This window comes from Microtus ochrogaster, unplaced genomic scaffold, assembly GCF_000317375.1.
Source record: "Microtus ochrogaster isolate Prairie Vole_2 unplaced genomic scaffold, MicOch1.0 UNK44, whole genome shotgun sequence".
NCBI lineage: Eukaryota > Metazoa > Chordata > Mammalia > Rodentia > Cricetidae > Microtus > Microtus ochrogaster.
In genome coordinates this window covers 729,280-743,634 of record NW_004949142.1, presented here as the reverse complement: position 1 = coordinate 743,634, position 14,355 = coordinate 729,280, and the positions used below count along the sequence as shown (strand labels likewise).

General features: G+C 57.2%; 2 protein-coding genes across 4 annotated transcripts; both read left to right on the top strand.

Annotated features, from left to right (window-relative positions):
* Positions 1–692: 692 nt before the first annotated feature.
* Positions 693–2,236, top strand: Ccr10 (C-C motif chemokine receptor 10). Its single transcript, XM_026790182.1, has 2 exons — positions 693–713; positions 1,172–2,236. The coding sequence occupies exons 1-2, from the start codon at positions 693–695 to the stop codon at positions 2,234–2,236; spliced, it is 1,086 nt and encodes a 361-aa protein (XP_026645983.1).
* A 2,445-nt stretch (positions 2,237–4,681) lies between these two features.
* Positions 4,682–13,306, top strand: Plekhh3 (pleckstrin homology, MyTH4 and FERM domain containing H3). Of its 3 annotated transcripts, none has more exons than XM_005369047.2 (13): positions 4,682–5,302; positions 7,437–7,492; positions 7,841–7,920; positions 8,018–8,209; positions 8,294–8,451; positions 8,557–8,677; positions 9,437–9,743; positions 10,333–10,540; positions 10,835–10,962; positions 11,230–11,362; positions 11,542–12,000; positions 12,309–12,500; positions 12,937–13,306. In XM_005369047.2, exons 1-13 carry the CDS (start codon positions 5,141–5,143, stop codon positions 13,111–13,113), a joined length of 2,373 nt encoding a protein of 790 aa, XP_005369104.1. In that variant the 5' UTR covers positions 4,682–5,140; the 3' UTR covers positions 13,114–13,306. The 3 variants fall into 3 exon arrangements, with proteins under 3 accessions (XP_005369104.1, XP_005369103.1, XP_026632862.1); XM_005369046.2 differs by having other exon boundaries at positions 10,835–10,971; XM_026777061.1 differs by lacking the exon at positions 12,937–13,306 and having other exon boundaries at positions 10,835–10,971; positions 11,542–11,975; positions 12,309–12,449.
* Positions 13,307–14,355: the final 1,049 nt, after the last annotated feature.

The following is a 14,355-nucleotide window of genomic DNA, read 5'->3' as shown; positions in this document are numbered from 1 at the left end:
GGGGTAGAGAACCTGCCACCGGGAAATACCCCCAAATAACCCAAAGCTGACAAGGACTGGGCTGCAGGGTGACAAAAAGAGAAGTGTGGGGGGAGATGAGACGGAATGTTCCCTAACATTTTCAAGGGAAGGGGAGAGCTTCGCAGAAGGACCCCTAGAGACGGAATGAAGGGCAAATAAAAAACGGGTTTCTGAAGGTTAATAACGTTCTTGGCTCAGTGCTGGACACCTTCCTAACTGTGAACTCGGTATTTTCGCCTTATTCCACTTGGCACATGGAAAGCCCGAGGCTCAGAGAGGAAAACAAGTCTTATTCAAGATCATACAGCTCTTCTTTTTTCCATTGGCAGGGATTAGACAGAAATCAGGCAAGGTGGAATGTAAAAGCTAACCCGCAGACCCTAATCTCCACCCTCCTTCTTGGCCTTTCTCCCCACCCCTTCCTTCCTCCCCACTACTTATTTAACTTTACCCCCTGTGACTGTACCTCAGAAACCCTTGTAGCCAGAGATGGGGACCGAGCCCACACAGCAGGTGGGAGTCGGGGCACGGAGGGGGAGAAGGGTTGCAGAGAGGGTGGGGAAGGGGGAAGGAATGGGTTTCCCCACTTAATATCGGGCTTCTGTCATCTTATGACCTGCACAGGAGCCTAGAAAACTTACTTAAGACCCCCTTGGTATGAGCGTTTCAGTATGCCCATGCTCGACCTGGCGGTAGGGTGGGGAGGAGAGCAGGGAAGGAGGCAGAAAGCCTAAGCTTGAAGTCTAGGGTCCAAGGCTGAAGCGAAGCCTGCATCTGACCTTCCTTCCAGAAGAGGGCACTGCGCAGGGAACAGACGCAGCCAAGATTTATTAATAATACAAATGCTTGGTCTAAGGCGAGCTAGATGCTTCATCTTTTCAGCAGTCCTCCCTGCAAGCCTGGATAGGACTAATAGACTGGACAGAACACATTAAGTAACTGAGGTCCAGACAGAGCAAGTAGCGGCTCGAGAATCTCGGAGCAGGAACTAGTAGGAGGGCAAGAAAGCAGCTAGCTGCCTGTTCAGCCTACCCTAGAAAGAATTTTTGGGGGGGAGGTCTCTCTTCTGCTGTTTTCGACTTCAAGTGAGGAAGTCCTGCGTGAAAGGGAGTGGTGTAGGAATGTCTTACATGGTCCCTCCTCTCACCAGGTCTCCTGGGAACCCTACTCCGGGTACGATGAGGAGGCTTACTCAGCTGAGCCGTTGCCAGAACTCTGTTACAAGGCGGATGTGCAGGCTTTTAGTCGGGCCTTCCAACCCAGTGTCTCCCTGATGGTGGCTGTGCTGGGTCTGGCAGGCAATGGCCTAGTCTTGGCCACCCATCTGGCAGCCCGACGAACTTCCCGATCTCCCACCTCCGTTCACCTGCTCCAGTTGGCTCTGGCTGACCTCCTATTGGCCCTGACCTTGCCCTTTGCAGCAGCAGGAGCTCTTCAGGGCTGGAATCTAGGAAGTGCCACCTGCCGAGCCATCTCAGGTCTCTACTCGGCCTCCTTTCACGCCGGCTTCCTCTTCCTAGCCTGTATCAGCGCAGACCGCTACGTGGCCATCGCTCGAGCCCTCCCAGCCGGGCAGCGGCCCTCCACACCTGGCCGTGCGCACTTGGTCTCAGTCTTCGTGTGGCTGTTGTCGCTGCTCCTGGCCCTACCTGCCCTCCTTTTCAGCCGGGACGGGCCGCGGGAAGGGCAACGGCGCTGTCGGCTCATCTTCCCCGAAGGCCTCACGCAGACTGTGAAGGGGGCAAGTGCGGTGGCGCAGGTTGTCCTGGGCTTCGCGTTGCCTCTGGGCGTCATGGCAGCCTGTTATGCGCTCCTGGGCCGCACGCTTCTGGCCGCCAGGGGGCCAGAGCGGCGTCGCGCACTACGCGTTGTGGTGGCCTTGGTGGCGGCCTTTGTGGTACTGCAACTGCCCTACAGCCTCGCCCTGCTGATGGATACAGCCGACCTACTGGCAGCCCGCGAGCGGAGCTGCTCCGCCAGCAAGCGCAAGGATTTAGCTTTGCTGGTCACCGGCGGCTTGGCGCTGGTCCGCTGCAGTCTCAATCCGGTGCTTTATGCTTTTTTAGGCCTGCGCTTCCGCCAGGACCTGCGGAGGCTGCTACATAGTGGGGGATGCAGCCCAAAGCCCAACCCCCGAGGCCGCTGCCCCCGCCGACTCCGCCTTTCTTCCTGCTCTGCTCCCACTGAGACCCACAGTTTCTCTTGGGACAACTAGAGCCACGATTCCAGAGGGGGGGGGGAGGGCTAAGGAAACGATCCCAGGGAGGGCAGTGAAAAAGGGGAGTAAATGGGGGAACGTTGAGAAAGACTTCAGGACCTAAAGGGATTGCCTCTGCACTTAATTAAATTGATACAATGCAAATGAGATGCAACCCAACCCAACTATTGTTACTATTTCTGAATCACCAACTTTGGAAACGAGTTGTAGCGAGGCCAAGGCAGTGGGTTGCACCCCCACCCCCACGCTTGAGCCTGAGTGGGAGGTGTTGGGGGAGGGGGGCTGCTGAGTCGGCTAAAGCTTTGAGTGCTGACACTCCCTCTGCCTTCACGCAGCCTCTGCCAACCGAGGTGAGGTGGGAAAGCTGCCAGGTGGGGAGGGGCGGGGTTCCTCCGGAGTCAGGGTAAGAAAGGGCTTTCTAACAACACTAGCGCTCTCCAGTAATGGCTGCTTTAGCAAGTACCTAGCTCCCAAGCGTGTGAAGTGTGCGGGGTGGTGATGCTGTCCCAAACTGTGTGTGCGTGGGTCCGGCCTGGAGGCAGGGATAGGAGGCAAGAGATTCTAGTTGGGGGTGGGATTTTGGATCCCTTTTAAAGTCCTGCAATGGAAACAAAAACACTAATTAAAAAGTCGAGTCTGCTGGTGTGTTAACAGATGCCTGTAGCCCCAGCACTCCAAAGACAGGGGTGGGGGTGGGGGAATCAAGAACCATATCCTGCCTAAGAAGGAAAGGAAAGGAAAGGAAAGGAAAGGAAAGGAAAAAGTTGAGTTAGAGTTTTTCACCTAGGATTAAAAATGGGGGAGGGGGGAGTATTGCAATTTGCAAATTTCCAGAGAGGAGTTATTGGGTATTTAGAGTTGAGAGTGGGGGGTGCTTGTGCGGACCGAGTAAAAGGAAATAATACAGTGAGCTTGCCAGGAAAGAGGGAGGTTAGATATCAGAAAGAATTCTCCCGCAGGCAAGGGTCGAGGATCTTGAAGAGGAAGGGAGGTTATGGTTGCGAAGTCTCTGGCCGTTTTCATCCAATGTGAAAGTATAGTCAGGATGGCTTCTAGAGATGGTGCATTGATTTCTGGTCTTTGCTTTGCACAATCACAAATACCAGGATTGGCTCAAAGAAGACAATTCTCCCAATTTAGTATCTGGCTAGCAAAGCCATACCCACTGCTCCAGCCCCAGCCTGGAGTCAAGGGGCAAAAGGGCGTGGCATACAGGTCCCTAGAGAGGCGTTGGCTTGAAGTATTCCCTCCGTCCTACCCGGCCCAGCCCATCCTGGCTTGTCGTCGGTCCTAAAACCTCAGGAGGTAGAGACTTAAAACTTTGGCCTCTTGAAGCCAGAAGCCAGGGAAGGTCTGAAAACTGCGCAGATCCTCAGGGGGCTCACGCTACCCTCTGGAGCCGACCTGGAACCCCTCGCCAGTGACCGCGGGAATCGCCGCTGAGTCAGCAACGCGCGCGCACCCGCTGTCTCCGGCTGTAGCACGGGCTCCGCCCTAGACTCTTAGGGCTCTTGTTAACCCTTTCTAACGCAGAAACGCAGCAGATTCGCCCCGGGAGGCCTCCGATCTTTTTTTTTAAATATTTATTTATTATGTATACAATATTCTGTCTGTGGCAAGAGGAGGGCAACAGACCTCATTACAGATGGTTGTGAGCCACCATGTGGTTGCTGGGAATTGAACTCAGGACCTTTGGAAGAGCAGGCAATACTCTTAACCTCTGAGCCATCTCTCCAGCTCCCCCCCCCCATCTTTTTTTCTGAGACTACAGAATTCCCTAGCGTGCCTAGCCACCCTCCCCAGTTCTGGTCAGTGCACTGTAAATCAGCTTTTATCTGAGATCTTTGTCTGAGGCTTCTCGGAGTTCCTTTCTCAGCTTTTTCACCTTAAAAGTGGGGTGACTAAGATCTAAAACTGGACCCTTTTAACTCTAAGGATGAAACACTGCCTCTGCAGCTAGCTCTCCGGCGCAGGCGTGGGATGCCTCGCGGTTGTTAAAGCTCTGTACTTTGGCAGGGATTCCAAGATGTGTCAGGTAACCACAGGGCAGTAGCCCTGCTTCCTTCCAATAGTTCTTCCTTCTCCAGACCTTCTAAGAGAATTTTTAATTTGCTGCTTGGTGAACCAGGAGTTAAAACAAGAGCACGAAGGCGGGCCTACGTGACGCCACAGGCACCCCGAGTCCGACCTCAGAAGCTGGGGCGTGGCTAACATCGCACTGCCCATCCCCTCCCCATTTCCCCCGCCTCTCTCCTCTGTCACTCAGCCAGAAGCACGTGATGCAACCCGCCGTGGTTTCAAGCGTGGGATTGGTGGCCCTGGCCGGCGCCAGGCACAGAGATTGGGCAGAGAAGGCTGTGACGAAATGTAGACCCTGCCCTGTAAAGAAGGGAGGAGAGAAAAAAGAGGGAAGGTGGAGGGAGGAGGGAGAGAGGGAGGCGGGGTCCGGGAGCTCAGCTCGCGCCCCCCAGCGCGCCAGTCCCGGGGCTGCAGGGAGCGCAGCGCGCGCCGCCCGGGCCCCGGCCACCGGACGCCCTACCGGACACGACCCTCCCTGGAGCTTGGACAACTGCCTACCACGGACACTGTACCGGACACTGCCCCCCACAGGGCTGGACACTACAACGGACACTACTTCCCAGCTCCGGACATTGCTCCCCACTCCCTTCCCCCGGCTCTGGACGCTTTCTCCCTCCCTCCGCTGGGGCCCAGACATTGAGCCCCCCGCAGGCTCCGACGAGCGTTCTCTTGCACCCCAGCGCTGGACACCCTCCTCCCGGACCCCTTCTCTCCTCGCGCCTCATCTCTACCCGGTTCGGATCTGAGCACCTCCAGTTTCTCCGATCTCCCCGCTGCTCGGGCGAAGCTGCCCGCGCCCCCATTCCCCGACTGCTCGCCCGGATGCCTCTCCCCGGGGGATTGTGGTGGCTCCTCTGCTGCCGTCGAGGCTTCACTCTTCTGCACCGGGACTACGGGGACGGCGAGCTTAGCGGGGACGGGGACGACGACGACGACGACGAGACCTTTGAGCTACGGACCCCAAGTCCAGCGGGCGGCGGGAGGGTAAGTCTGGAGGGATTTAGCGCCGTATTCAATCCTTCTCACTACAACCGGTCGTCACGCCTGATCCGGCTCCATACTCGGGCCAAACGCCGTCCTTTTGGCCAAGTGGAAATGTGGGGGAGATTCTTGTCTGGAGGCCAGAGCTCTGGGAGCTCCAGGGGCTAGCAGCGTTACACGGGATGTGCCTGTGGGCCTCGCGCCGCACTCAGGGCGCTGTCCACCTGCTGGGGGCCCTGAGGCAGAGGAGGCGTCACGCGTGGCCCGACCTGGCCCTGCCTCTCCCTTCCCTGCCGGGCCCGCGTCCCATCCCGTCTCCTTCCGCCTCCGCCAGAGCCAAAGAATGTGGCGAGGCCGGCTGAGCGGCTCGAACGCCTGGGTTCGTTCTGCTCACAGTTCTTGAGCGCTGGGGCCAGATGCGGGAGTTCTTACCGCGGGAAGCTGGGCGAGGGGCAAAAGGCATCCTGGAATTGGGGTCTGCATCGGGAACCCCACAAAGAAAAGGCTGGGGACGATGGCCCTTTGAGGACTTCTTATCCTGCCACTTAGGACAGAACACTCTGCCCTCTCTGGTGAGGCTCCTGGGAATCCCGAGGGAATGGTGAGGGTCGCTTGACTGCTGGGGTTTTTTTGTTTTGTTTTAATCAAATCTCCCCTGGGAGACGCTGAGGCACCGTTGGTGTGTAAGACCTCGAGGAGCCCTCCCTCATCATGCCCTTACCCACCAGAGACAAGACTGTGTGTACTGTGGCCTGGGGTCAGGCTCCCATCCCCCCATCAGGGGTCCCCCAGCAAGCTCTATGGCTCCATTCCTGGGTGGGGCGGGCTACACAGCCAGCGCCAGCGCCAGCACCTGGCGAGGCAGAGGGCAGATAAATATAGAGGGGAAGAGGAGGGAAGCAGGGGAGTGCGATTAGGGGAGCTGGTCTGGGGGAGATCAGTACCTGCCCTCTGATGGTGTGGTGGAAATGGGTGGACTTCCAGGGAAAGGTCACTGCTTAAGAGTTCCCAAGCTTTCAGCATGGGAAGGTTCTCTGTCAAACAGGCCATGGCCTCCCTCCTGCCCCACCTCCACCCTCTGGTGGAGCCTGGAGCTCGGGGACAGGTGTCCCTGGTCCTTCTTTTCCCTCCCCCCATCCTGGCTTAAGCAGTCTGGGCGCAAAGGGACCATGGCACAGTTCCCGTCAGCTAGCTTGGCTCTGAATTGGTTTGGAGGCCTCCCTCAGACCCTAGGTTACAATTGAAGTGCCTAGGCATGGGTTGGGAGTGGATTGTGTATGAGAAAGGCAGATTCCCAAATTACTCCTGGCCTGAGGAGTATGTGCTTAGCAGCCTCCTGCCCTCCTGAGCCCTAGCAAAGGGGCAGTCTGTCACCTTCCTCTGGGTGGTCTGTAGAAGAAGACACAAAGCCCTTGGACAAAGTACTATGCAAAAGGGTCCCTCTTTTTTGGACTTTCGAGACAGGGTTTCTCCGTAGCTTTTTGATTCCTGTCCTGGAACTAGCTCTTGTAGACCAGGCTGGCCTCGAACTCTGAGAGATCCGCCTGCCTCTGCCTCCCGAGTGCTGGGATTAAAGGCGTGCGCCACCACGGCCCCAGCTCCCTCTTTTCTTCATTCACCTCAGTACCCAACCCTTGCCCTGTCTTGGGTCTTGCACTTTGGCTGGGAGCTCATTTTCCTCTTCCACGGAGGTTCTGAGCACAGCGCGGAGGGTGAAGGGGAAGGTTTAAGAGGCTTCTGCAGGGAGAAGGGATTGCATCCCTTCTCCAGTTTTAAAGATGGAGAAACTAAGGCCCAGAGATGGGAGAAGACTTGCGCAAGATATGGCAGTTGCTTAGTGGTCCAGCCGGTATTGGAACCTAGGTTTCCTGACTCCCAACCCGGTGCCCCCTCCCACCTTCTCTCATGAATGCATTTTCAAATGGCAACAGAGGTAAGCCTAGAGCTGTAGTGGTCCACAGAGACCTGTAGAAGGGATGACCCCAGAGTGGCTCTGGCTCTTCCTGCCCAGTCACGACCCCCCCCACACACTCAGGCACCCCTTCCCCAGACCCCTAATGAGAGCTGCCCTGGGCTCCTGCAAAACCACTGGTGTTGGGGCTAAGGACTCTGAGTGTCTTCCTGCCCATCTCCCCAGGGTTCCCTGGACGTTACGCTGACTCAGCCGACTAGGAGCGGGCAGGTCTCAGACAGGTGAGTTTCTGCTCAAGAGTGCCTAGTTCCGAGACCTCAGCTAGTTCTCAGGACCCCCTTCCTCGCCATCTTCCCTCCCCGGGTTGTGCAATAAGGGAGAGGCCCTGTGCTGCCGGACGCTGCGGTTTGGCTGGGGTCCCGGGGGGCGGTCCGGCCGGGGGCGCGGGGAGGAAGGGGGGGTCCTGGTTATTTCTGGTGCAAGGTCAGAACGGCCCCGCAGTTCCCACAGCCTGGAGGATGGGTGCCCAGCTTGGGAACATGTACCCCTCGCAGCCTGGGGAGCCCCTAATAAGGAGCCCCCTGGAGGCTGAGTGGAGGGCCTCGCCCAACTTTCCATCTCTGGCGCAGGCTGCAGAGCTGGGAAGAGACCTGGAGCCTCATCCCAGACAAGGGACTGCCGGAGGACGACCCCGACGTCGTTGTGAAAGGTGGGAACCCCTGGGCGCAATCTGGAGGCCCCCAAACACAGCCCTCCAAGAAATAATGTGTCTTCATGTTAATCTCTTCTTCCGGGTCTCCTCCCAGGTTGGCTGTATAGGGAGCCCCGCGGGGGAGGGGCGCGGCCATGGCTGCTCCCGCGGCGAGCCTGGTTTGTGCTCACCAGAGACTCCCTGGACCAGTTCAGCAGCAGCGGGAAGGGAGCAAGGCGCCTCGGAAGCCTGGTCCTCACGAGCCTGTGTTCGGTGACTGGGCCGGAGCGCAGGCCCAAGGAGACCGGTGAGACACCTTGAGAATGTCCCTACCTTCCTGGCAGGGCCCCCGACAATCCATGATTGCCTCTGTGGCCTCTCTTTCCACCAGGACTGTGGTCAGTCACTGTGTCTGGCCGGAAACACAGCATCCGCCTCTGCTCCCCGCGCCAGGCAGAGGCCGAGCGCTGGGGGGTGGCACTTCGTGAAGTGATTGCTTCCAAGGCCCCACTGGAGACTCCTACCCAGCTACTGCTCAGAGACATACAGGTGAGAGAGCTCGCCAGTAAGAGGCAGGAGGGGGGTGGGCCTAAAAGCTTTCTGGGCTCGTGGAGAGCTCCCTTCCCCCATCAAGGTGACCCTCTTCCCCTCTAGGAGAGTTGTGGCGACCCAGAGGCAGTGGCCCTCATCTACCGGCGGAACCCTATTCTGAGGCATACCAGTAGTGCCTTGTACGCCCCACTCCTGCCTCTGCCCTATGGAGTCAGCGCTCCCGGTGAGTGATTGGACCCCAGGTCGAGTCTTCTTGATGGGGATGGGGTAGACTTGTGATAAGAACCCGAGTAGGGTAGCTGGCAGGGACTTGAGTCTTCAGGGTCCTTCTCAGTCTTGAGTGAACCTGGAAGCAGTCTGGATTGGAGGGCAAAGCCAGAACAGAATGAAGACTCTGCCTCCCGTACCCACCTCTAAGAGTCTCATTCTGACAAATTCCTTCAGAGGCATCTGCACTTTCCTATCTTTCCTATCCCTTATGCTTGTTAAGACTAGGACATAGCACCTTTACAGATAGGGGAAACCATCACTGGGAGAAATTGTGCTGGCCTCATCAAGGTATACTTCTCCCCACAAAAGGAGTATCGACTGTATAGTCCTAAAGCTAGAGGCTTAAAGAATGCCAGGAGATGAACCCTGGGTTTCCGTACCCAGAGCAGCCTTTTTTGGGACCCACCGTGATGGGTACCCAGTTAAAGGATGGGGAAGGGGTTAAATATATGGCCCTTACCTTTCTCTCTTCCTTACTAGGATAGGTTAAGCAGTGGCCGGTGGAGGGGGGTATTCATGGGAGGCAAAGGTTGAGAGTTTAGTTCTGTGGACCATTGCTTTCCCGACACTGTTTCTGTCCCTCGTACCCTCCTTTCCACGCCATTCCGTGTCCTCAGACACCCTCTGACCTTCCTGTGGATCGTGCCTTCCTCCCAGGGCGCAGCTCTGTGTCCCCTCTCCAAACTATCCCTCCTCTCTCACCCTCCCGCAGGCCCAGGCTACGCACCCTTGCGAGAGGAGGCAGTGCGGCTGTTCTTGGCACTGCAGGCGCTGGAGGGGGCGAGGCGCCCAGGGCCCCTGATGCAGGGTGTGCTCCAGACCTGCCGGGACCTGCCTGCACTCCAGGACGAACTTTTCCTGCAGCTGGCTAAGCAGACCTCAGGTCCTGCCGGTCCCCCTGGGCTCCCTGCCACTCAAGATCCTGCCACCCTGCGGTACTGGCAACTTCTCACTTGTATGAGCTGCACTTTCCGGCCTGGGGGAGCTGTCCGAGGGCACCTCCTGGGACATTTGGAGAGGTGAGAAGAAGAGATGCCTCAGCCAAACAGCTTGAGGGCTGGGAGATAAAGACAGGTGCGAGAGAAGTGGAGATACAGAGAAGGGAAGGGATGCCCAAGAGCAGGCCAGCTGCTAATAGCACAGTCAGTACCTCTTCTTGGGAATTGCAAGGTCATATCCCACTTATGAGCAGGTGACTTACAACAAGGCACTCTCTTTGAACAGAAGACCTAGAAAAACGGCAGGATTTCAGAAAGCATAGTAACATGGTTGGAGTTCAGATTTTAATCACGGGAAGATCAGGGAGCTGGAGGAAGTGGGCGGGGCAGTTGTAGAAAAGAAGGCAGGAGACTTCGAAAATAATTCAGCTCTGTGTAAAACACCCGGGACACATTTAGGTTGCACTCAAGAAATGTGACTTATCGGGAAGGAAACCGACCGGATGTAATGTTTTTTTCCCCCATGCTGGGGAATCCTGCCTAGACCCTCAAGCATGCTAAGAAGCCACCGAGCTATGCATTTTCACCCTTGGCCAAGTAAAATAAATTACGATAAAGGAAAGGAAAAGAAACCCTTGGAACACTAGTCTTTGGATTCCCTTTAATTCAGAACGGAGCAGGCACTCCCGGACTCAGAACTGGCGGAATATGCACGCTTCATCCGGAAAGCTCTGGGCCGGACTCGGGGTCGGGAACTGGTGCCTTCGCTAGCAGAGATTTCCGCGCTGAGTAGACGGCAGGAGCTGTTGTGCACCGTGCACTGTCCTGGAGCTGGAGCGTGTCCTGTGGCCATCGACTCCCACACTACAGCGGGAGAGGTGAGGCCAGAGAAAGACTCCCTCCCGCGCTTCCGCAACCCGCCCTTCCAGCTTTATTTAGCCACGGTACTGGTGACGGAACCCAGAGTCTCCAGCATGCTAGGCACCCTTACCAGCATCTCATGCCGGCTCTAAGTTTGCCCCTAGTCTCAGATTTGTTGCTTTGGAAAGTCAGCGAATGGTGGTGGGAAAACTAAGCCCCCTTCTCCAGTAGGTTCAGCTCTTTCCAGATTCTGAAAAAAGACCTCCCTCCCCTAGAGTGACCTGACTTTGCTCTTCCTCCCCTCTTCCTAGGTGGCTCGAGAGTTAGTGGGAAGGCTGGGTTTGGATCGGAGCCGGAACGCTTTCGCCTTGTATGAGCAGCGAGGGGCCCAGGAGCGAGCCCTGGCTGGGGGGACCCTCGTAGCCGACGTGCTCACCAGGTTTGAGAAGTAAATGTCCAGCCCCAGCCCTGCGCTGTATTGGCCAATCTACTTAGCTTTTGTTCACCTTTAAGCACGTTTATCTAGGCGTGCGAGTAGCTCGCTGATCTGCAGACAGGTTTCTACCCGCCGGTGGTGTGCAGTCTGACTTAAAAGGCTCGCCAGGGCTCCACCACAAAAGTTTCTTGGTCCCGCCCCTTTCCATGGCAGCCTGAGCCCATGGAGGCCCTGCTTCTCAGTCTTAATGCATCTTTTTCCCTAATGCAGTTTGACCTCAGAGGAAGCCCCACTGGAGGACTCGCCCGATTCCGGGTGGAGACTGTGCCTTCGTCTTCACGGACCTCTGCACCCAGAAGGGCTATCTCCGGATGGTCACGAATTGCCTTTCCTATTTGAGCAGGTGAGATCTCTGGTTTTTACGACTCCAAATCGACCACAGCCTGATCCCGTATTCCGGACCATCTTCAATTTGTTGTGACAACCCCGTGGGAGACTTTTCCTGAACCCAGACCTCCTCAGATTCCATGCCCGGAGGTGTCTTCACAGCTCCTACACTGACCCCGCCTGCCTCCCTTGCAGGCTCACGCTCTGCTGCTGCGCGGCCGGCCGCCCCCGCCTGATGATACGCTGCGCGCCCTGGCGGCGCTGCGCCTGCAGAGTTTGCACCGGGACTTTTCCCCGCGGGGGCCCCTGCCACGCCTGGACCGCCTGCTGCCGCCCCCCACCCCACCGCGGGAACAACCGCTGCGCCCTACCCCGAGGCCACAGTCCTCCGCTGCCCTGCTGGCCGGGGCGCTCTGGAGCCCAGGTCTGGCCAAGAGGCGGGCGGAGCGTGCCCGGCGCGGCTGTACCGGCTGCTCGACGGGAAGCACAGCCCAGGTGGGAGGAGACGGCACCAGCACGACGGCCGCGGTGCTGGGAGGCTGGAAGAGGCTACGGGGCATGGGCCAAGCTGAGGCCATGGCTGCCTATCTGGCTCTGGCGGCGCAGTGTCCGGGGTTCGGCGCTGCTCGGTATGACGTTCTGGAGCTGAGCACGGTGAGGGGGAGAAGGGAGAAGGGGACTCTGGTGGTCCAAGTCCCAACACTTTTACTCCAGAGCCACAGCCCCTCACCCCAGCTGGGTTATTTCATTTCCGACATGTAGAACAGCTAGCAGCTGCCCATCTCCAACCCCTGGAATCCCCAGCATTTGGGCTTGCACCTCCAGGTGCTTGTGGCCACTCCACACCTGTGCTGTGTGAATCAAGGGTCAAGGAAGCTCCCAGATCACAGCCAACTGCCCCTACCAGAAATAAAGGTGCAAAAGCCCCGCCTACGATCCTGACCCCGCCCATCTCTCTGCAGGAGCCTGGTGGAGGTGCTCCACAGAAGCTATGCCTGGGTTTGGGAGCAAAGGCCATGTCGCTCTCCAGGCCTGGTGAGACAGAACCCATCCACAGTGTCAGCTATGGTCATGTGGCCGCCTGCCAGCTAATAGGCCCTCACACCTTAGCCCTGAGGGTGGGTGACAGCCAGCTCCTCCTGCAGAGCCCCCAGGTGAGAACGGGTTGTGGAAGTGAACATGGGTGTCCGTGCAACTATAGACTCTAGGGCTCCAGCTGTGGCCTAAGGAAAAGTAAGGAGCTTATGTTTGATTTGGGGGAGGCAAATGGTAAATGGGAATCAAAGATTAAGAAATACTACAAACTGTAACTGGACAGGCCTTGACCGGAGGAGAGTTCTGGGAGCTGTGGGAGGACTTAGCACTTAGTATGTTGGCAGATCAGAAAGGAAAATGCCTGACACCCCGAGCGGGGGGGGGGGGGGTGAGAGGAAGAGAAGGTCGCCAGGACTAGAGCCTGCAGGAACCTACCTGGTAGGGGAAGCTGGAACCCTGGAGCTCCGCAAGAGGAAGGGAAGTGAAAAGAAGAGAGCCCAGTGGGCCCTGTTGCACGCTGACCCCCTGTTGCACGCTGGCGCCGCCCTCTCTTAGGTGGAAGAGATCCTGCAGCTGGTGAGTGCCTACTTGGCCAACCCCTCCCCTGAGAGGCCCTGCAGCAGCTCTGCTCCTCCAAGCCAAGACCTGCCAGACACCTCCCCTCCCAGCCAGCACCAAGGTCTGGAAGAGCCCCAGGGACAGTCTGGATGCCTGGGGCAGCTGCAGGACTAAGCCTGCCAAGAGGTCACGACTTTTCCTTTGCCTCCCGTCGGAGACGACTGCGCTCTGAGATTTGAGGAAACCATGGACCCTTTTTGGCCCTGCAGGGACAGGGTCCACCCACACTCTCTCTAGGCGGGCAATGGGTGTGGACAGTTTTTCTAGTTTGTTTCTTAATTTATTTGTAGAAGAAAAAAAATCCTTATTTACACAAACCCTTCCTGTGCAGTGTTGTCTGTGGGACAAGTTGGAGTTCCAAGGCTCAGCCCCGCACCCCCACCCTGGGCTTTTGCTGGTGCTGAGGGGAATCTGAATACCACAGAGCTCCACCCTCCTTGACCTTCTGGATTTAACCTCCTCCTGGCCAGGGAGCCATCACATGATGGTGGGTGGGGCAGGCAATAAGGCTGTACTGGAAGCTGGCAATTACTCATCCTCTGTTCTCCACAGAGTGGTGAGGGGTGGCCTCCTGACATCCCTGGGCTGGAGGGCAATGAGTCATCAAAACTGGCACTACGCAGGTCCTACCTAGGTGTTCAGCTCCTGGGCCCTAATTGGGTATGTGTTTGGTTACCCCATGCTTTCAGAATGAAATGGAGAGGTGCCCGGAGCAGCAGGCAGATGTAAAAACATCTCTGGCACAATGGGCACAGGCCTCTTGAATTTTTATCCTCTCAGGTCGGGTTGAGTGGTGCTGAGCTCCTGGAGACTCTAGTGGTTCCTAGGCACTCCGCACTCCGCAGGCCTAGCTCTTCTGACTTGCTCAGACAACAGCTCAGCCCCTTTGCCCCTAGACCCTGTTATCACCTCCGCGAGCTTAAGAGGCTATGACAAGCCGGGCGGTGGTGGCGCACGCCTTTAATCCCAGCACTCGGGAGGCAGAGGCAGGCGGATCTCTGTGAATTCGAGACTAGCCTGGTCTACAGAGCTAGTTCCAGGACAGGCTCCAAAACCACAGGGAAACCCTGTCTCGAAAAACCATAAAAGAAAAAAAAAAAAAAGAGGCTATGACAGCATCATGCAGCTGGGGACAGCAGCTTGGGCACGGAGGACACAATGGATCACGATGTTTCAATAATGCCAAGAGGGACTGACCCCCAGTAAAAGAGGCTTTGAGGCAAGGGGTGCTGGTGCAAACACACTGAGACCTGGGCTGAGGAGTAAGGAGTCTGAGCAGGTGAGGCCAGAACAGTCATGTGCCTGGATACGGAGGTGTGCCCACCCAGTCCACGGAATCACAGAGCAAGCACTTAA